Source organism: Centroberyx gerrardi, chromosome 19, assembly GCF_048128805.1.
Source record: "Centroberyx gerrardi isolate f3 chromosome 19, fCenGer3.hap1.cur.20231027, whole genome shotgun sequence".
NCBI lineage: Eukaryota > Metazoa > Chordata > Actinopteri > Beryciformes > Berycidae > Centroberyx > Centroberyx gerrardi.
In genome coordinates this window covers 14,597,303-14,618,212 of record NC_136015.1, presented here as the reverse complement: position 1 = coordinate 14,618,212, position 20,910 = coordinate 14,597,303, and the positions used below count along the sequence as shown (strand labels likewise).

Here is a 20,910-nt window from a genome sequence, read left to right as displayed (position 1 = left end):
GGTTCACATAAACCGACATGTATAACGAAATGTTATGCTCCAAGTATTCCCATTTCCATGCAATCTCACACACTCCTACTATTTGGTGTAGGCTGTATATGTCCCTCTCATATGATATTTCTCCTTGTGAGCATTTCCCACATGTAATTCAAAGTGCAGCCATGTTTTTCCTGTGGTATGCTCTAGTCTGAGAATCAAGAGTGGGATGTACTAATCAACAACACATTGAACATATGTAGAAAAAGTGTTTTAGTCTACCGGGAGTATGTTGTTTCCATGTCCAAACAACCCTATAATAATCTGACTGATATCACAACAATCACAGTCACAATAATCGCAATCGAAAGTATCGTTGTGCATGTAAACACAGTCAGTGTTATTAGACCAATGATGAATCGACAGACTTGTGTCAGTGCCTGTCCTCATTTTCCCTCTCTCTCTGCTGAATTCTGTCCATTTCAGCCTTCTACATGAATTTTTGTTCTCAAACTTGTAACCTATTTTACTGTGTTCAGCCTTGTTAAAATGTAATGAATGTTTTCAGGCCTAATCACAGACCTCAGCATTAGGTGTGAGACGACGGTTGGTTTCCAACAACTACCGCCTTGAGAAAATTATCATGTCCAATTGCTGTTCTATCCATGCACATACCTAACACAAGAACCAGAGTGCTGTCAGCGGGATAACTCCTGGTTTTACCTTGGAAGTACTGCATAAGACAGTAGACCTAATGCATCTGCCAACTAAATCGTTCAATAGAGCTTGATATTTATGTGTGTTGATACTCCGCTGCTAGCAAACAGTAGGCGCTCTTATGAGGCTATTGTGGACAGCAGGGTGACGACTTGTGATTAGGGAGACATGGGTTCAAGCCACGATGTTGGCAAGTGTCCGCGCTGCTGAAGTGTCCTTGAGTAAAGCGCTGTATCCCTCAGCTCCAGGAGTGCTTATTAGTAGTATTATCTGGTTCAGATTCATGTGTCTGATGTGCAGGGGGCAGCAGGGTCAGCATCCAAACATTTGCAGTCCACTACCAGACTGAATGTGGCTTCTGGCTGTGAAGCAAAAGCCCTTTTTTTATATATATTTATATATATATATATATTTTTTTTAAACTCTCCACTCAAACTAAACTAGCTCCAGTAAAACTTAACTGCTGCCTGCATCTGATCCTGGGGGGAGGAGAACCGCAGCCAGTCAGACTAAGGTTTGTAGGTTATGTGTGTGTGTGCGTGCGCCTCGCAGGATTCCTGCCCCAGTGGAGATTTGCAGTGAGCTTGTTAATCGGTCTCCTTTTGGCTCCCAGTGGAATTTTCCTAAATTCAGTCCCTAAACACACACACATACACACACACACACACACACACACGAGAGGGCTGTAGCATGTGGAAGCAGGGGGAAGTCTCCATCCTCCATATAGCTTATTTGGTGTCATGTTTGGGGATTTTGAAAGAAGATAAATCCGTCACTACAGTGTTTTGAGGATTAGTAGGCGTCTGGACGAGGGAAGGCGTGGCCTAGCTGTATCACGCAAATATGGAATGTTGTTTTCATGCACAGAATGTTTTATGGAATGTGGTTTCAAATGCAGCCAAAGGTGAACTAAAGAAGGGTGTCATCTCTTAACCAGGCCAAGAGATGTGCTTTATTGGATTGGAGGGGATACTATGCCAAAATGGAATAAGTGGCCTAAACCGACTGTAATCTGTGTGTGTGCCCCACAGTCAAATTGTCGTTATAGTCTAAGGAGATGCACCCCCATGTACAGAATGCCAGTGTTTGGATACCAGATTGTATTTGGATACCCGCAGCTCCAGTTGTCAGTGTCAGTCTTTTGTCCTCAGTGTTGTGTTCTGTTCTCTTCCAAATGAGAGATTAGTTGGACCAATTGGAGGACACAAATAAACACAGTGTCTCTTCACTCGGGACACAGGCGCACACACACACAAAGGCAGACACAGCTCTTCCACAGTGTAATCAAATTCTCTTTATTGGCCAGCCTTTGAGAATTAGCATTGATTCTGCTGACAGGTTACTAAATTTCATACTTGCATACAGTACACATGAAGTTATTTTGGCAGCAGCACAGCATCAGGTGCCACTGTTGAAGGTTGGGGTTAAGTGCATAAGTGCTGCAAGCGGTGATGTCGTATCATCTGCCACAGAGACATCAGCAGTCCTCCTTGATACGCTCTATTGTATTGGTTTAACTCAAAATGCTCTCCTCTGGTTTAATGCCTATCTTCATAATAGACATCAATGTGTTGTTTTTCAGGGTTCTCAGTCTGACTGTTTAATTGTTGAAAATGGTGTTCCACAAGGTTCCACCTTGGGACCACTTCTTTTTTCTATTTTTATTAACGATCTACCTCAAATATGCTCAAATTGTCTTGTTCATCTTTATGCTGATGACACTGTTATTTACACTTCTAACTCTGATATATTACAAATCCAGAATTCTTTACAGTCCGATTTTAATTTGGTCCAAAACTGGTTTCATAACAACAAACTCAATTGAATTGAAGTCCTGCAGCATGGTGTTTGGTATGCGACACAGTCGCTCATATCCCTTTGATTTGTATATTATTTCTGATGATGGGTCACCCCTTGAGAAAGTTGATTCGTTCAAATATCTTGGACTTTGGATTGACTCTGAACTCTCCTTTAAGCCCCATATTGATTTTATTATAAAAAGAACATATGGTTGTCTGAGTTCACTTTATCGCTCAATTAATTGTTTTACTTTCCAAGTCAGAAAAATAATTATTTCTCAGTTGATACTACCTATTATTGATTATGCTGACATTGTCTATCAGAACACCTCTGACACTTATCTTAGGCCCCTTAATGTTGTATATATTTCTCTATGTAGATTTGTTTTGAGGTGTCCATATAGAACTCACCATGGTTTCATGTATGAATCACTTAATTGGTTGCAGCCTAAATCTAGAAGGCAATTTCACTGGGTTCAGTTCATCTTCAAATGTGTTTATTTTAATTGCCCTTCCTATTTGAAACAGTTTTTGGTTCCATGTAGATCTTCATATCCTCTCAGACATATGCAATATCCCTTCTTCTTTGTCCCTAGAATTTTCAAAGAAGTCGGACGCAGGTCATTCCAATACAAAGCTCCTTCCGATTGGAATAATCTTCCTCCTTTTCTGAGATCTATTACCTCTTTCCGCTGCTTCAGGTCATCTTTATTTTCTTATCTTAAAACAACCTGTTTATGTTTTTAATTTGTGCGTACTTTCAATCTTCAGTTTATTTGTAGCACAAATAAACTGAAGACAAACAGCTTCAATTGCTCTTTATGCTGATGTAATTGATTTATTATCCGGGTCATTGTATCCAATTTTTCTTGTACAATAACTGAGTTCTGGGGGTGTGGGCGGGAGAGGGTGAGCGAGCTGTCTGTATCTGTGTATTTGTAGTGTATGTTATGTAATGCTGTTTTGTTTCTGGTTGTATGTGTCTTATAATTTTGTATTTGTGTCTATAGGACCCCCTCGAAAATGAGATGCTACATCTCAAGGGGCTATCCTTTCAATAAATTCAAATTCAGTTAGTTTAGTCTGGTGCTTCGATCAGTTGGTCTCTATAGGAATCAGTCCAGAGCAGATGCTTATCTAAATCATGGAACTTCTTTAGCTGGGGTCTATCAGCTCTCAGAAAGCCAGTATACCCCCCCTCTTCCCTACACACACACAAACACACACACTCTTCTGTTTTTGGATTCTGTCCAGCATCAAGCTTTCATTTCAGCTTTTTACCTTTAGTTCAGTTGTCCTACACAGTCACTACAAGTGCATTTATCATTTTAAATATCTCTCCTACCGGTGATGAGTTGTCCTTCAGCTGTTCACACAGCTACTTGTTTTATGTTGTGTAAAATGAGAAGAGTATGCTAAAGCACTTGAACCAAGGTGTGGCTGCTCTAGAAGCACATAGACACACAGCTGTGGCTGCATTTGAACCCTATGGTGGAAAAATATATTACTTTGCCTGCACTGGACTAATACACATTCTAGGGAAAGTCTGCAGTTGTTTATCACAGCAGACAGACATGCATGTGCACGCACACACACTCAGACACGCCTGAGAAAAAAACTTTCTGAAGTCTGCCAGGAAACTCTTAATTATTAAAGGAAAGGCCTTGTTGTGACAGACGAGTAAAACCTCTGACTGATAACTAAAGCCTTTTCTTTTAACTAAATCCTGGTGTCAGAGAGGTACATGAAGTTGCTGATGATGCGATGGCAATATGAATTGGAGGGAGAGTTGGAGAGAGATTGTCAGGTGTGTTTGTGTGTGCTTGTGCTACTGAGATAAAACATGGGCGATGGATATCAATTAGGGTGAAATTAGTGGAGTTATAATTTCCCTTCTCTTGTCCAGCCTGATGGACACCTACATTTCCAACTGATTCTGATTCTGCAGCTGAATATTAGATGCACCCCTCGCTCAGAGCTTGGGTTCAGTATCTGATCTTTTTCTCCTCTGTTTTTTTCTCTCTCAGGTTGGTGTCTCTTCTGACGCAGCCAGCCTATCAACAGATCCCACTCCTATCACTGTGATTTGGACGAGGGACAGACCACACCACGAATCCCCAGACCTCCTAAATCAGCTTCCAGCCACCATGTCCTAGTTAACGACCATCTAGCCCCCCCCTTCCCTCTGACCATCCTGTCCCCTCAACCCCAGCCCCTCTCCCCATCTCCCTCCCCTGTCTCCTCTCCTAATGTGGTGAGCACTGTTTCTGGTCCTAGCACCAGCGGTGCCTCTTCTGGCGTGATGAGCAGCCTGCGCCAGCAGCAGCAGCATCATGGCAGCTCGGGCTCAGAGCGAGAACTGCACTCCGCTGCCTCCTCTGTCAGCCTCCCTTCAGTCAGGAAGACCCCCAAGAAGCGCCGCCTCTCCCTCCACTCGCTCTTTGGTCGACGCCGCCGGCCTGACCGCGACCCCAAGCGCAAGTCTCGGGCCCTCCAGGCTGCAGGTGGGGTGGATGGCATCGCCAGCACCGAAAGTGTCCAATCTGAGACGTCCCATGATAAAACCTCTGCCCACTCTGCGCCGGGTGTGGCATCGACATCGTCGGCGTCTGGGTCTCCATCCGACCTGCTGGAGTGCCCGCTGTGCCTGCTGCGCCACGCCCGCGAGCGCTTCCCGGACATCATGACCTGCCACCACCGCTCGTGTGCAGACTGCCTGCGCCAGTACCTGCGCATCGAGATCTCAGAGTCACGCGTCAACATCAGCTGCCCCGAGTGCTCGGAGCGCTTCAATCCCCACGACATCCGGATGATCCTGGGCGACCGGGCGCTCATGGAGAAGTACGAGGAGTTCATGCTGAGGAGGTGGCTGGTGGCCGACCCTGACTGCCGCTGGTGTCCTGCCCCGGACTGCGGGTAAGAAACTAAGATCAAACTCTGAATCTATGAAATTGGGTATACACACACTGAGTGGACAAAACATTTGGGCGACCTGATCTTTCCATGAAATAGACTGACCAGGTGAATCCAGGTGAAAGCTGTGAGTCCTTATTGATTTCACTGATTAAAATCACTTCAGTGATGACGGGGAGATGGAGACGGAGGTAAGGAGATGGGTTAAAGAAAGTTTTAGTTCTCTTCACAATCAAGACATGGAGTGTGCACAATGGAGTGCAACTCAACAGCAGGAAGGATGTTGTTCATCTAACATTCATAGCAATAAATCATACTGAAATGCACTGAATGAGCCAAGTTCGCCATAAACATGTCAGGCCTGTGAGATTATTTCAACATATTCATAATTTATCATATTTTAGACTCTTATTTTGGCTTTTCTATTTTGGTTACTTGAAGTGTGCTTGATGTTGCATGCTTTTGATGGAACCAATACACAAGTCCCAAAAATAGCATAGTTACTAAATCAAGCAAACTTCAAGGCTGTAATCTGGCCTTTGAAGTTCTCGTCACCCCAGACAAGGCTTTCACATTAAGGTAGACAGAGAACAGCAGCTTATGTAGTTCCTTATTGATGCCTGAGTTATAAATATTAAGCTATATGAGTAATAGACCTGTTAATATGAGCAAAGAATGTGTGATAAATAATGCCTAATGCTATCAAATTGTGGCATGATGCAAGGAGTGACATGGTGGTGTGTTAAGACAGAGACCATCCCATAAGCAAACAGTCACAGGTTTGACAACAGCCAAATGTGTCCATGAACAACTTTGTGTTTTGTTCAAGTGTCACTGAGCTCATTGTAAGTCACTCTACATTTAGCTAAATTCCTAAAATGTCAGTAAAAAAGATGGTTTTGATACTCTATTGATCCAGGAGAATTTTTTTTTTTTGGTGCAGCAATGCCCATACCTGCATTTAGTCACGTCATCATTAGTTTGGTTTTGAGTGGTTGCTGAACTCAATAATAGTTTACCCTTCACAAGCTCTCCGCTATGTTGGCATACAGTGCATCAACACTAGTGACCCTGTCTGTTAGAATAATGGCTCTTTCATCGGTTTGTTTCAACTCTTTTGGCTCTCATCCTCCAATCATTTTAGCTCTGGCCCGCTGCCACACACTCCACTGGTTAATGTTCTCTCTTTTTACTGTTGTATAATTGCCCTCTTCTCCTCCCAGGCTATTGGGCCGTGTTGCACAGCTCTTTTGTGATTTCACATTCTTCTGTCGCATTTTCAAAAGGACAGTGGTGGCGGATGCCTTGGCTGCAATAACACACATCTAAATTGTCAACTGCAGTTAGGCTAAGAGAAGTCTGATTGAAATTTTGAAACTGGAAAGTACCTCACATTTTCAGTCAATTCGAGTCCCTTTCAAACAACTTAAATATGTCACACTTGTTTTACCATGACAGGTACAACAACAAGGACATAGGCTAGTGCAAGCTGGTTTGAAATAGAAGAGAGGAAAGCGATAATACCCATTTCTGAGGGCAATACCTTCTGATGAGTTCACCACCGCATAGCCAAAGACCTCTTCATTGTATTACCATTAATATTCTATAACTGAGAGTCATGCAAATTTTCTTTAAATTGAAATCAATCAAAACATTTTTATAGTTTTGCAGCTACTTATAGTAGGGAAATGATCCCACCTTTAGATGCTGGAGACAGTCAAGCCACATGTCAGACACATAGAGCACAAGTTAAAATCTTACACCAATTTAATTTTTACACCAGTACATTGTGATTATACATTACATTAGCTCAGGACAGTGCTAATAGCAAAAAGTTGCCTCCTCCAGTTCATAACAGAACCAGTTCTCCCCCACACGCTCTTACCTTTACACCAGTTGCCATCAGCTTGTCTCACCTAGGTGTTAGTGGAGACTGTCTGGAAACTGTCTAGACTGAAGGTTTTGTAGGTATATGCTGTCCACACACACACACACACACACACACACACACACACACACACACAGAGACACATGCTACAGGACTCGTATATCACTAGGGATGCACCTATACTAGTTACTTGTTACCTTAATCTGACATCAGAGCTCCTGTTTGTTTTTGTAATGAAAACCATTGTAAAATATACCGGGAATTCTATCTGTATTATTTAGGAAGGAAGAGGATAGAGAGCAAAAACTGTTTTGTTAAAGCTGAAACTAATAATTTATAAGTAATCTGTAGTATCTGACAAGGTGTGCAGTTATAAAAAAAATAAATAATGCACAACATACAGGCCAGGGTTTGCCTCAATGTTTTTACATTCATAAATTTAGTCCACAGTGTTTGAGTGGATCAGCTGATGGCTCCAGGGAACACACACACATATTGAAGTCATTATTTTGGGTCATTGTACAAAAATGAAATCTGTTTTCTCCAGAAGGATCGAACATCTTCCCACATGTGAGAATCAAATCACTATGGTTTGTTAACATAGCCGTTAGTATTTTGTTTTATTATTGGAGAAAGGTTCTGACACTGATACCCCATTTTAACTTGGTATCAACCTGATATCATTCCTAATCAGAGCAATGTTTGAAATGAACTTTCACACTGACAAGGTGTACCACTACTGTAGAACTTTGTTTATCTGGACTGCAAGTTAAACTGCAAAGAGCATTTTAGAGTGTGTATGTGTGCACATTTTTAGTTTTTTTTTCCCCACTAATATTAGTAGTAATAAGATGGGTCAAGCTAGACTAATGTAGATAGTGTCCAACAAGCTCCACTAGAATAAAGAACTGTTGGGCAGATGTAGCAGATGCATTAGCCTAATAAGCATCTTCCTTCCAGCCTTGACACTGCACAGTTACCTGAGGAGACACACACGAATTTGCAGAGATTGAAAAGCAGCCATTGCGGCATATTAAACCTCGGACTGACAAGCTGCAGACTCTCCGTGTTGATAATTCACACTGGGCTTGTTTGCTTTTGCGTACACTCATGTTCCATTAGTGAGTTGTCACACATCCAGTACATACATCAGCCAGAGTGTTTGTTTTTCCTCATCGCTTGCTCGTAATGTTTCCATGCCAACCATACTATGGGAGTAGAGCGGGGAGTGAGTGGTCATAGGCTCTGAATGGCTGCAACAGTTTCAGGGTTTAACTCAGGTCGGAATATATTCATTTACTCAAAATCCTTTTAGCCTTTTAGCTTCTTTGTATTTTAGGTCTGCTGTCAGTTTATAATAAGTACACAAGTATCTGCAATAAGTGCCTTATCCATACCAGAGGAACACAAACAGAAATGTTTGCTGTCTTTCAGCAACTTTAAAGATTTAAATTGATTTCACAGATAGAAGAGGCATTTGTTAGAGGCAATAATTGTGTTAGCATGTAAATGACTGCTATTAGTGTGGGTTTTTCATTGCCAGGCCAAACTGCCTGGTTTAAGGTTCTCATTAGTGACCCTAGTGTATTAGATTTGCATGTTGTAAGAAAACACTGGAATTGCTCTCCACTCTTCCATGTAATTTTCATAATGGCAATCAAATTGATAATTTGTAATGATTGATGAGGGAGACAAATGGAGACATGTAGTCATGCAGAACTGATGGTGCCACTAATGAACTTGGTGATGTTATTGATTTGGTTGTGTTAAACCTCATTGATTAAATCATCAGGTAAAGCTGGCCTATTTCCTGTTTTGTAACAAGCGCTGCCTTGTGGGATCGTCAAGGTGTTAATCGCTGTGGCGTGCACTCTGCATGTGTATTCATGTTGCGTGAAACACACCAGAATTTACTCCTGAGTTTCATCCACTCTTTTAGTTTTGTTTTCCTCCCAATACCCATATAACAAGAACCGCCATTTTGACCTTCTGCCCCCTGGTGTTGTGCTCTGGTCCTACATCTGTGCTCTCCTACCAGTGACAGCTGACCACCATTTCGGCTCCATTTCTCCTCTTCCCAGGTACGCAGTCATTGCCTTCGGCTGTGCCAGCTGTCCAAAGATCACCTGTGGGCGCGAGGGCTGCGGAACGGAGTTCTGCTACCACTGCAAGCAGCTGTGGCATCCCAACCAGACATGTGACGCGGCACGGCAGCAGCGGGCCCAGAACCTCCGGCTGAGGAGTTTCAGGTCCTCCTCCCTCAGCTACAGCCAAGAAAGTGGAGCCGCAGGTAACATACATGGACACACACACACGCACCATGGATAGTATATTGCAGGCAAATTGAGAGGGTGACAACTTAATCCCCTTTTTTCAGCTAAGTGTGAACTGTTTAAAACTCAACCTACTCCCCTCTTAAATTTCTGTTTTTTTTTGTTTACGTTACTTACTTTTGTTTATAACCCTGTTAAATAATCAAAATAATGTATAAAAACAAACAAATTCACACGCACCAACCTGACCTGTTTTGTTGTTAGGCTTACACACCTATAGCAAACACATAACCTTATCCATCTATAATTAAATCAAGTAGTATATATATATATATATATATATATATATATATATATATATATATATATATATATATATATATATATATATATATATATATATATAGACTCTCACACTATGCACAGACATGTTCATATACAGTATATACACCAACAAATATGCAAAATGTATTTCTGGCCTCCACCCAACCCCTCTCCACCAGGTGATGACATCAAGCCGTGTCCGCGCTGCGCTGCCTACATCATCAAGATGAATGACGGCAGCTGTAATCACATGACCTGCGCTGTCTGCGGCTGCGAGTTCTGCTGGCTCTGCATGAAGGAGATCTCCGACCTGCACTACCTGAGGTGAGAACCCCGTACAGTTGGCAAGGTTATTATAGTTTTGTGTTTTCTTTTCAATATTTTGATATAGAATTGAATTTCGGTTTTGTTTGCTGGTTTGGTTTAGTTTTGATTTTGTTCGTTATTTTTCTTAAATGTTTTTATTTTAGTTGGTACTTGTAGTTTCAGTTCATTTTAGTACATTTTAGTTCATTTTAGAACTTAAGCATTCGGCCCAGTGAGCATTGTGTTGATAGAATCTGTCTCATCATCACGTATATTATGTATCAATATATTAATTATTGATTTGTGACCCATTCATTACTAGTGGATACTTTTATCATTCCTAGTTGTTACTTCTGGAAGCAAAGATCATAGTTTCAGTTGAGTTTTAGGTTTTTTTTTTACACACATCACTGTTTTTTCATGTCTGGTTTTAGCCTTAGTTCAATTTTATTAAGCTGTTATAACCATGATACACACACACACACTCTGCCCTGGTTGACCCACTTCCCTTCTCTCTCTCAATCTCTCAGTCCGTCAGGCTGCACCTTCTGGGGAAAGAAGCCCTGGAGCAGGAAGAAGAAGATTCTGTGGCAGCTGGGCACGCTGGTGGGCGCTCCTGTGGGCATCGCCCTCATTGCCGGCATCGCCATCCCGGCCATGATCATCGGCATCCCAGTCTACGTGGGCAGAAAGGTGAGAGCAACCGCCAAGGAAATAAAGTATGATACGGAGCAGCAGGAGCTCCAAACCAACAGTTTATTCAGAAAGTTGGAAAAAGGAGAGGAAGACAGGAGACCTTTTTCAATTAATTAATAAAATATTTTCTCCACAGATCCATAACCGCTATGAGGGCAAAGATATTTCCAAACACAAGAGGAACCTAGTAATAGCTGGCGGTGTGACGCTGTCTGTGATTGTGTCGCCTGTGGTTGCAGCAGTCACAGTCGGTAAGGAACAACTTTTCTCACTCACTCAACACCTTCCTCTCACTGTCTGTCTCTCTCAACTAATTTAAGGATGTTTGGGAAGGGTCCATATATATTTTCACTGCTTACCATTTTGCTTGTGTACAACTTCCACTGCTGCCAAAATCTCCACTGAAAAGTGTGTTGGTAAATGGAGAACATTGTGTGTGTGTGTGTGTGTTTACCTGCGTCCCGTAGGTATTGGTGTACCCATCATGCTGGCGTACGTCTACGGAGTTGTTCCAATCTCACTGTGCCGGAGCGGTGGCTGTGGAGTGTCTGCCGGCAATGGCAAAGGGGTGCGAATAGAGTTTGATGATGAAAACGACATCAACATAGGAAGCGGGGCAGCAGCCACAGGTGAGCATCTCTGATTGATTGATTGATTGATTGACTGGGAAAAATAAATGAGCATGAATGAATGAAATCGTACCCAACAAGAGGCCAAACTACAAGCAAAAGCAGCTCAGGAATGAATGAAACATTGCATCAGATTAAAAGAAAGCTTTAATACTAGACTAATACTAATAATAGACTCTCATACCAATATAAACCCATTGCCCCTCTCTGTGCTTTAAACTCTTGCTGCATGTATTCCTCTCTCTCTCCATCTGCTTTGCCTCCTGCCTCTCTATTGCGTTCTTATTCAGTTCATCTCTTGTCACCCATCTTCAATCTTTCTTGCTCAGCCTCTTGTCTCTCCTTTCAACATGGTTTGTCTTTCATTCAATATCATCAAAAGTTTACTCACAAGTAAGTTATCCTACTAAAGAGACACAGTTGACACAACCCTGTAATGCAACCTCTTCAGTGCTGTTATTATAGGCTCCATCCTGTGATTAAGATATCTAACACAGCTGCTAAGTATTTGGAGGACTGTCTACATGAAGAAAAATCCATAGGTGTACCGTGCCACGTGGTTTGCATACAAATGTTGCCCTTTAAGCCCCCAGAGCGAGACCCTTCAGAGCTACAACCAGACTAGAATCGACAAGAAGCCAAGAGACCCCAACACCCCTTCCTCTAGTGTTCCTTCTAAAATTTATTTTCCAAGTTATTCAATACAATCAATTAAATCCTGAAATGACTTGGTAAGTGGATAGTTGAACACATTGATCACTAGTTTGTTTTTCTCCTTTCCCATGGGCTGTGTGTGTGTTTTATTGTCAGAGCTTGCAGAGGATTTAGCAGTAATTTTGCAACAATCCGCCTCGGTACACGGGTTTGCAGTACGTGTTTGTGCTCGCATATTTGTGTGTATGCAAATGGGTGCATGGCATGCATGAGTACACCTGCATCTGTCAGTGCCTGTGTGTGTGTGTTTGTGTGTGTGTGGTGTGCGTATGATTCATAGTGCGCAGGGTGCCAAGGCAGTTGATGCGAGACGTAGACAAGTGTTGGAGGTGTGATACGGTGTGAAATGACTGGCCCAGTCTCAGCAGTCTTTCCTGTCAGCGTGTGTTTGTCACTGCCAAGCCGCCGCCGATGTGAGGCCAAACTCTCACCGCTCTCCCAGGAGGTGTTGAGGGAGACAGGGATTGCATTTCTCACAGCTTCTGTCAACACTCTGAATGATAATTATGTATCCAAATGGCAGCAGAGACTTTGACCTTTCCAGGAACACGAGGTGTGAGACAAGATGACAAATACTTACACGTCTGCATTCATCAGTGTGTCATTCCAGTATGAATTTCAAAGCCTATATTAAGACTCTTTCAATAAAGCCGTTGATATAACTGTTTGAATATTGAAATATTATATCTGTTCATACTTAATATGAACCAAAAGGCTAAACCCAGGACCAATACCTAATTTCTCTTGGGTTGTCTTTTATTTCCCTGCTCAATCTGGTTTTCTCTTCCCATCATTTTGCCCCATTTCCCACTTTCACCACCACCTCTCCTCAGTTCTTAAGTTATTTTGTCAGTCAAACACCACTGTAAATGAATAAATTGACACAGTAGTTCTCTGGTCCCCCTTCCTCCCTAGACACCACCTCGGTGGCAGAGACACGCCTCAACAATCCCAGCCTGGGAGACGGGGCGAGCGTGGGCGGCCTGACGGGCCTGAGCCTCAGTGCCAGCGGCAGCCACATGGAGCGCTGTGGCATGAGCTCCACACAGCGGGACAACCTGAGCGACAACGCCAGCACCACGGCCCTCGCCGGGGCCAGTATCACCGGCAGCCTGTCCGGCAGCTGCTATAACAGGTAACGGACTGGACCTGGATGGTCTTTCCATTGTTTTATCTGATCAATAAAAATGCTTAGTGTCTTTCACAATCTGCTGCACATGACCTGCAAAAAGTCAATCAAAAAAGTTCTCTGCTCATTTCACGCAGGCATATGAATTCACATCATCATACACGTTGATGCATGTGTGCAAGAAATTGAGATTGGGGTTTTCCACTAATATCCAAAACTAAGAGATCAGGATCAGGGAGGACTGTCCTGATTCGTTGGCACCAATATTCCAGAAAATGTATTGAATGGATCTTGTTGATTATTGTGAGATATAAATTGTTCACAAAGTCTTAATGGAGACATTTAATGACTTCATCTTGGAAAACCTTTCCATAATATCTGTAATTATCTCCTCCTAGACTAGATAAGGCAGGCTCAGACAGATGTAGTGTGACTCATGCAGTGTTTAATGATTATGTAGGACACTAAAGTTCCTAGTTTGTCTGTGCCCAGGTTGGAGGTGCAGGCCGATGTGCAGAAGGAGCGGTGCAGTCTGAGCGGAGAGTCAGCCACTGTCAGCCTGGGGACAATCAGTGACAACGCTAGCACCAAAGCCATGGCTGGATCCATCCTTAATGCCTACATGCCTCTGGAAAGGTCAGAAATCCAAGCATCCTTATCCTACCTGTAGCACAAGCATGAAAATCCCTGTCCTAGTTTTTCTCAGTAGCTTTTGTGGAGCAAACTGTGCTCAACATGTTTGAAGGAAGTGCTTCTCGTGGCTCCTGCTATTGCTAGCCTGGTAAGACCATCCTGATCACGTGACCTCACATTCTGTTTCGCTCCACGGATCAGTCTGGACTTCTAGCCGCCCACATCGATTTCAGTGGGCGGGAGTACTTGCCTTGACAGACAAACTCCTTCAGCCAATCAGCGAATCCAAATTCAAATCCAGTCGGAAGAACAGCGAAAACGTCTTTTCCGCCGAGAAACTCCGCTTGTGCATACTCTTGTTCTTGTTCAATTGTTGTTATTGAGTCTATTTCTGCAATAACTGCACGTTACCGCTCATTGCTTTGGGAGACGCCATTACTGTTTTGCCAGCGGCGGCCTGTATTTCACGTCATCAACTACGACGCAGTCCCTGATTGGCCCGGTTACGTCATCAACTACGACGCAGTCCCTGATTGGCCCGGTTACATTGCAGTTTCAGGAAATCGATGTGGGCGGCTAGAAGTCCAGACTGATCCGTGGAGCGAAACAGAATGTGAGGTCACGTGATCAGGATGGTCTTACCAGGCTATGCTATTGCTACGTCACATGTGTAAAAACAAAAAGTTGACTGCATGCACACAGGTTTAGACAAGCACATGAAAACAATAAATGAGATGAGTACAAGAAGGAAGATTTAAATTCAGGATTTCTTTCGTTGTTGAGTTACTTGAGTAATTCAAGGAATTGCTTCATCCATAGTCAGAAGAACGACTTTTAGGTTGACGGAAACAAAATGAAAATGAGTGACATTGTAAGCTGGGATAGCCAATATTGGTAGTTGATTTCTTAATAAATTCACATGGGGATCTTTTTTATTTTTTTAAACGGTATGTGCTATGTCAGTTAAGTTTGATTTATTGTCTTACAGAGACAACAGTCTGGAGGTGCAGGCAGATGTTGAGTCCAAACAGGAGAAAATGCGTCACTGCAGCGCCAGCAGCAGCCTGGATGAAGCCAGTTGTAGCGGCAGCACTGCAGGCCTCCGAGGTGTTGGCGGGGGCACGTGCCCATGCTCATGCCCCTCCACCTGCTGCTGTGCGCATCACCACGACAACCACTGCTGCCCCTCGTCCCGCTGGTCACAGGAGCCATCCACTTCCTCCTCTTCCTCTTCTTCGGGGGGTAAGAAAAGCAAAGGGAAGCTCTGGAAAAGGGCCAGCGGCAGCAGCAAAGGGGAAACGAAAATTAACGAGACACGGGAAGACATGGACGCTCAGCTCCTGGAGCAGCGCAGCACGAACTCCTCTGAGTTTGATTCGCCCTCCCTGAGCGGCAGCCTGCCCTCGGTCGCTGACTCGCACTGTAGCCACTTCTCGTCCGAGTTCAGCTGCTCAGACCCCGAAACCTCAAGACCGGCGCCTCCCCCCTGCCCTGGCCCGTTGGACCCCCACCCTCGTCCCCTCGCCACCTTCAGTGACATCACCGTCACCCCCATGCCCGAGGTGGAGCACGACCGTCTGGAGCATTTCCCGTCTCACACCGGCCATCCTGCCTTCGCCCACTGCATGTCGTCATCGCCCGGCCCCGCTTCACCAGAAGGGGGCGGCGGAGGGACGTTTCTCTACATCACTGAGGAGGGTGCAGGTGTTGTGACGGACGCAGAGCCAGACTCTGTTTCTGTGGAGCCAGAGCAGGATGAGGACCTAAAAGAGACCAACAACAACACCACTGCCGTACAGCCTATAAGCCCGACTACGAGGCGCTGCATACAGACGGATATCTAAAGGAACTGTGCTTCAGTCCTGCTGGTGTTGGCTGTGTCACCATTGCTAGCTCAGTTAGCCTTAACTCACATGCTAACCGCACTCTTATGAGTGAAGCGCCCCTTGTATTTTGGGAGCTGGTGGTGAGGGTTGAGGCTAAAAGTCTAATTTTGATTTTAATATTTTTTGTCTGCTGTAGAGGCAAAAATATTATGTGAATGTCAAAGTCTACGTAGTGACAGAGAGGGTTGAGGATGACGTTGGAGAGAGATTGGTGAATAAGAAAGAAAAGGCCCAGTAAGGTCGAAGCAGATTGGCTGCTCTTTATTGATTGGACGAGCAGTCATGTGATAAGACCAGAAGTCTCAGCCTATTGGTTGAAACGTCAACTGGAGCAGCAAGGCCTGTAGTAGGTGGAGCTGAATGTATTTGGACAGGTGTAAAGCAGGATGTCGTGTGATACTACAGAAGGCTATGTTAGCCTATCCAGCTATTATGATGATCTGCAAAGTTCCCTCAGAGAGCCACCAAAATGAGTTTGTAAGAATCAGTTTTTTAATCAATACACCTGAATGATCTCCTGAATCCCATACCAACCCCAAGGCAGTTCCCACAAACTTTCTTGATACTTGAGGAAAGCAGAACTGATAAAGCTGGATAGGAGTAAGTAAAATGTCTGATATTTTATCCAATAGTAAAACTGAGCTGCTATCACACTGCTTAACCCTATTCTGTTTTCTCAGATCTGCAAGTATCTGGTTTTCTTAGGGGTTTGCATGAGATTCAGGGATGGCGATGTCATCACTGTGGTCCACCGCTGTGCCACCTATCTATCCTCTGTGACTCCTTAGTGGCATGGCAAACACCACAGAAGAAGAACTATTGAGCCTTCCGTCGAAGGTCTAAACCTAAGAGGGACCAGTCAGTAGCAAATTGTATTTTTCCACGATCATCTATAAAAAATAATTGTTGTTACTTTTGTTTAAAATGTGACTTCTTTTTTTTGTTCTGTATGTTCAGTTTTATTTTCCATTTTGGGAAAGTTGGTTTTAGTGTTGAAGCCCTGTGTTGGGTCCAAACTTGTGTTTTTAGTGTAATTGGTGGGGAGCTGGGTTGACGAGGCCTCAGTGCAAAATCAGACCGGAGCCCTTCCTCCTTAAATTTTAAATTGATGAATCTATTGTGACAGTATGAGCTAAAGCAAAGCATAGTTGCCATCTTGCATAAACTTAGTCTTCTGAAGTCCTGCCCTACACTGGTAAAAAAAAAAGGTTTTATGTTTGTCTTTGCGTCTGTGCATGTGCAACCAAGAGTTTCCACTGCAGTTTGGTTTTTTTTTGAATATCAAAAAATGGGTCTATTAACAGCCATCAAATGGAATGTATTTTAGAGCATATTTACCACACATTCATTCAACTGGATGGTGGTTAGCAGTTGTTTTTAAACATAATGGCCACTTTTACTTCAAGTCCATATAGGGTTTACCAGGGCTAGGGTCAATTCAAAATGTTTAGAGCACAGACACTATTTGTTAATCTGACACTATAGCCTTTCTGACAAATCATCTCTGCATGTATAAAGATTAAATAGGAAGTACATTTTTTTCCTGGTTTTCCTGGTTATCACCAGACTATTTATCCTTTTAGAACAATTCTAAGATGAAACATAGTACAGACAAAATGTATGCATAAATGGAAGTGCACTACCATAGTCATGGAGAAACAAGGAAAGGTCTATAATTTTACATCAGTGTCATGATGCAAACCCTCGCTAGCTACCGGACAGAATCTGTCTTTGAATCTGTCTTTGAATCTGTCTCTAGCCTGCGGTAATAGATTCAACTCCACATTCCAGTTGATACTACAAAAAAATATCTCTTTTCAGCTAGAGCTCTTTCTAAAGCCACATGAAAAGCCACATTTTTTTCACCAGTGTAAATATGGGCGTCTGACCTCTCCATATGAGAACTCAAGCATTCAAGTAACTGATCAAGGGCGGATGTGTCCGATCAATGGAAGACAACACTATAGCAAATAAGCTCTATGATCAACTTTAAGCTGTGCAGTTTCAAGATTGGTACCAGTTTCACCCCCTCCCCCCTGGTGTGGATATGCCAGCGTTTGGGCCCACATCGTATTCTCTCAAAGTTTGGTCACTTTCTTCATTTTGTAGCCTGTAGCGTTATGGCTTGCAGAATGAAATAATGTAAACTCAGCACAGCTTTTGGAGCTATAGTGTATTTTGCGACTGTTTGTGGCAAAGAACCACATCTGCCGGGCAAAGCAACTTTTTAACTGTTCAGTCTCAACACCATTTTTGAGCAGTTTTGAGTTGCATAGGAGCGTAGAACCACAAAGAAATATCAAGCTATCGTATGATGTGTCAGAGATGATGGGACTGGTTAGATACGATATGATTGCAAGGAGTTTTGTTGAGACGGATTACTGCTACCAACAATCCTTTGGTTGGACAACAGGTTTATCAAAGAGCTTATTTGCCAAAACGTCAGTGTATTCCTTTAAGGCTGATTAATCTTTTTCATTGATGTAACATTTTATAGTGGATGTATGGTAATGATGGTGATAAAGTTTTCGACTCTCTCAATACTGTCAGAAAACAATATATATATATAACTTTTGATTCAGAGGCTTTGGTTGTATTTCTGACTGTGTATTAAGGTTGTTTTCTAAATACCTTGCAAATGATGGATGCAACTGATTTTATATATTTGTTGGACTCGCAGTGCCTTTTGGGGAAAGTGCTTTAGTTTTTCTTTCCATTTCCTCCTTCTGTGTGTCTTCAAATGATAAACATAAAAGTCATGAGAGAATGAATTATGTTTGTCTCGTAAAATGCTTTTGGCATCAAGCCTGATGCTAAATACTCACTCATCCACCTGGTTTGGCCTACCAAAGACTGCACTCAGGCTACTAAGGTTTAGACTGCAACACTTAACAGAGCTGTTAATGGAGTAGATGGTACCTCAGCCCTTCTCCCATTGGATGAACGATCTGCTTTTTAAATCTACTGTGGTCTAGTCAGAACCACAACATAAGGTCACAAAATGGCTTCTCTTGCCTGTACAAAGCCATGGCAATACACCACACTGGGTTAAACCTGAGTTTTGGGCAATTCTTTGTTTTAAACACATAAACCAAAATGCATTTACATAGATCTGAGTTTCAAGTGTTTTTAGGATCACTGTTTTTTTTTTTTTTAAATGCCTCAGTATAGTAGCCAAAGCCTCCTGAAGGGAAGGAGGTCGAGCCGTTTTTACTGTTCAGAGTTTCCCCATGCTGGGTCCACAGTGGTCACAGAGCTAGTTGGGGGTTCACATGCATTGTTAGTCGGCTCCTATTGGCAATAAAAACCCTTTTTTATCCAAAGCGACCAACAGCATCGTGAGTATCTGAGAGTGTACACTGATATACTTTTTGGTGTGTGTCCAGCAGCTGTAGTGAATTTGAATCTCGTTCCTCATCAGCAAATCAGACTCCGCAGACTCTTATTCCCGCCCTGTTTTTGTTCCCTCTGTTGAAAATGCCTGTTTAATTTCTGTGAGTTTTATATTATTATTTGAAGACTAGTGCCAGGTCTATTTTCTAACTTGTTCAAAAGGAGCTTATGGTATTTTGAAAAAAACATTCTTTCCTAATTTTTTTTTTGCTTTATAATGTGCATGTAAATGCATATCCTAAAACAATAAAATTCTCAGTCAAGCTTGCTGTTTGTATATTTTGATGAATTAATGACTTCCTACATAAATTGAGCAGCTCCACTGACCTTTGAATTTTTTTTATTTTTACGAATGGACTAAAAAACGGTTATAGTCCATCTGGCTAAACGTTCAGTTTACCCATGATGCAATATGAAAGTCTTACAGACTCAGAAAACAAGCCATATCAAAGCGTCCACAATGCAATTTATTATTTACATTTGCATTCAAATTATTTACATACATACATTACATGCTCTCGCATTCCATGAAGCAATGCTTTTGAAAGGTTAAGCCTCAGATCAACAGTTTCTTCATTTTGTTGAGATTTCATGATCAGAAGCTTGCCAAAATAAATACTGTACACCTATACACACACACACACACACACACACACACAATCATCTTGGTTACATTCAAGATTGGACCTGAGACCAGAATCATACAGTACATGATAAAGTAACCTGTAACCCTAACTTCAGTAGCAGAATATTTCCCTTACATCAGTAAAGTGACAGCCTTTTGAGCTCAAAGTCGGGCTTTGAGAAAACAGGATCGTTTCTAGGATAGTTTAATTGGGATAAATTGTTATTTTTCCGTCTTAAGTTCTAAGTAGGTTTCACCGTCCCACACAAATCTACAGGATGGGGTGAAAAACTTGTGTTGGTGTTCTCCCGTCTTGGAGCTCATGGATCTAGAAAAGCTCCGTGGGACAGCAGCTTTGTGTTGAATTAGCTGAAGAAATCTGAGAAACAGTGCAGCGTTTTTCTGTCCTAAAACAATGACCAACACTGCATGATGGTTTGATACGTCATTGGCTTGTCTTCCTAAATTAGACGGCAGCTGAGTGCAATGATAGAAGATGTAAACAATGACAAGTGACTTGTGTTGAAACAGCTTACATGGATTCATGAGGGTTGGGACCAGCTGATGACATTTTTACAACTTTCAGGCCTTTACCTTATCTCTAAATACAATAAAATGACTGTAAATACAATACAATTATACACAGTTTGCATCTCCAACATACATTTAAAAGTCATGTGTAGTCAGTTACTGTCAGTCCTTTGTGTCATGAGCTCAGTAAATCAGTTTGGAAGTGAACAGAATGTCTTCAAAACAATGAAATCAACATAAAAAAGGGAGATCTTGGCTTGTTTCATCATAACTGTTATAGGAATCTCAGTAAGGCACACATACTGTATTATACTCTTTCTTTCTCTGTGTTACTCTCCCAAGTAGCAGCGCTCTGCCGCCCATTGTATGAAACTGTACAGTCCGTTACGTTACAATGTCAATGACTTTTTTTTTTGTGCAAGCAAGTCACGAGTACCTTGACATTAGTCTTTTTAAATAAAGCTGCCCTTCATCTAGG

The 20,910-nt window shown here is 42.5% G+C and overlaps 1 protein-coding gene across 1 annotated transcript; it reads left to right on the top strand.

Moving 5' to 3' along the window:
- Nucleotides 1-4,545: 4,545 nt before the first annotated feature.
- On the top strand, nucleotides 4,546-18,959 carry LOC139923829 (E3 ubiquitin-protein ligase RNF19A). The gene is made up of 9 exons (XM_071914705.2): nucleotides 4,546-5,408; nucleotides 9,375-9,583; nucleotides 10,070-10,214; nucleotides 10,727-10,889; nucleotides 11,029-11,143; nucleotides 11,360-11,521; nucleotides 13,151-13,370; nucleotides 13,857-14,000; nucleotides 14,986-18,959. Exons 1-9 carry the CDS (start codon nucleotides 4,795-4,797, stop codon nucleotides 15,839-15,841), a joined length of 2,628 nt encoding a protein of 875 aa, XP_071770806.1. The 5' UTR covers nucleotides 4,546-4,794; the 3' UTR covers nucleotides 15,842-18,959.
- The last annotated feature ends 1,951 nt before the right edge of the window (nucleotides 18,960-20,910 follow it).

Excerpts from the sequence above, each read along its gene's own strand:
- LOC139923829 (XM_071914705.2), top strand. The coding sequence starts at position 4,795 with ATGAGCAGCCTGCGCCAGCAGCAGCAGCATCATGGCAGCTCGGGCTCA. Across the intron at positions 9,584-10,069 it reads CCAAGAAAGTGGAGCCGCAG|GTGATGACATCAAGCCGTGT; the intron begins GTAACATACATG and ends CCTCTCCACCAG. Across the intron at positions 14,001-14,985 it reads GCCTACATGCCTCTGGAAAG|AGACAACAGTCTGGAGGTGC; the intron begins GTCAGAAATCCA and ends ATTGTCTTACAG.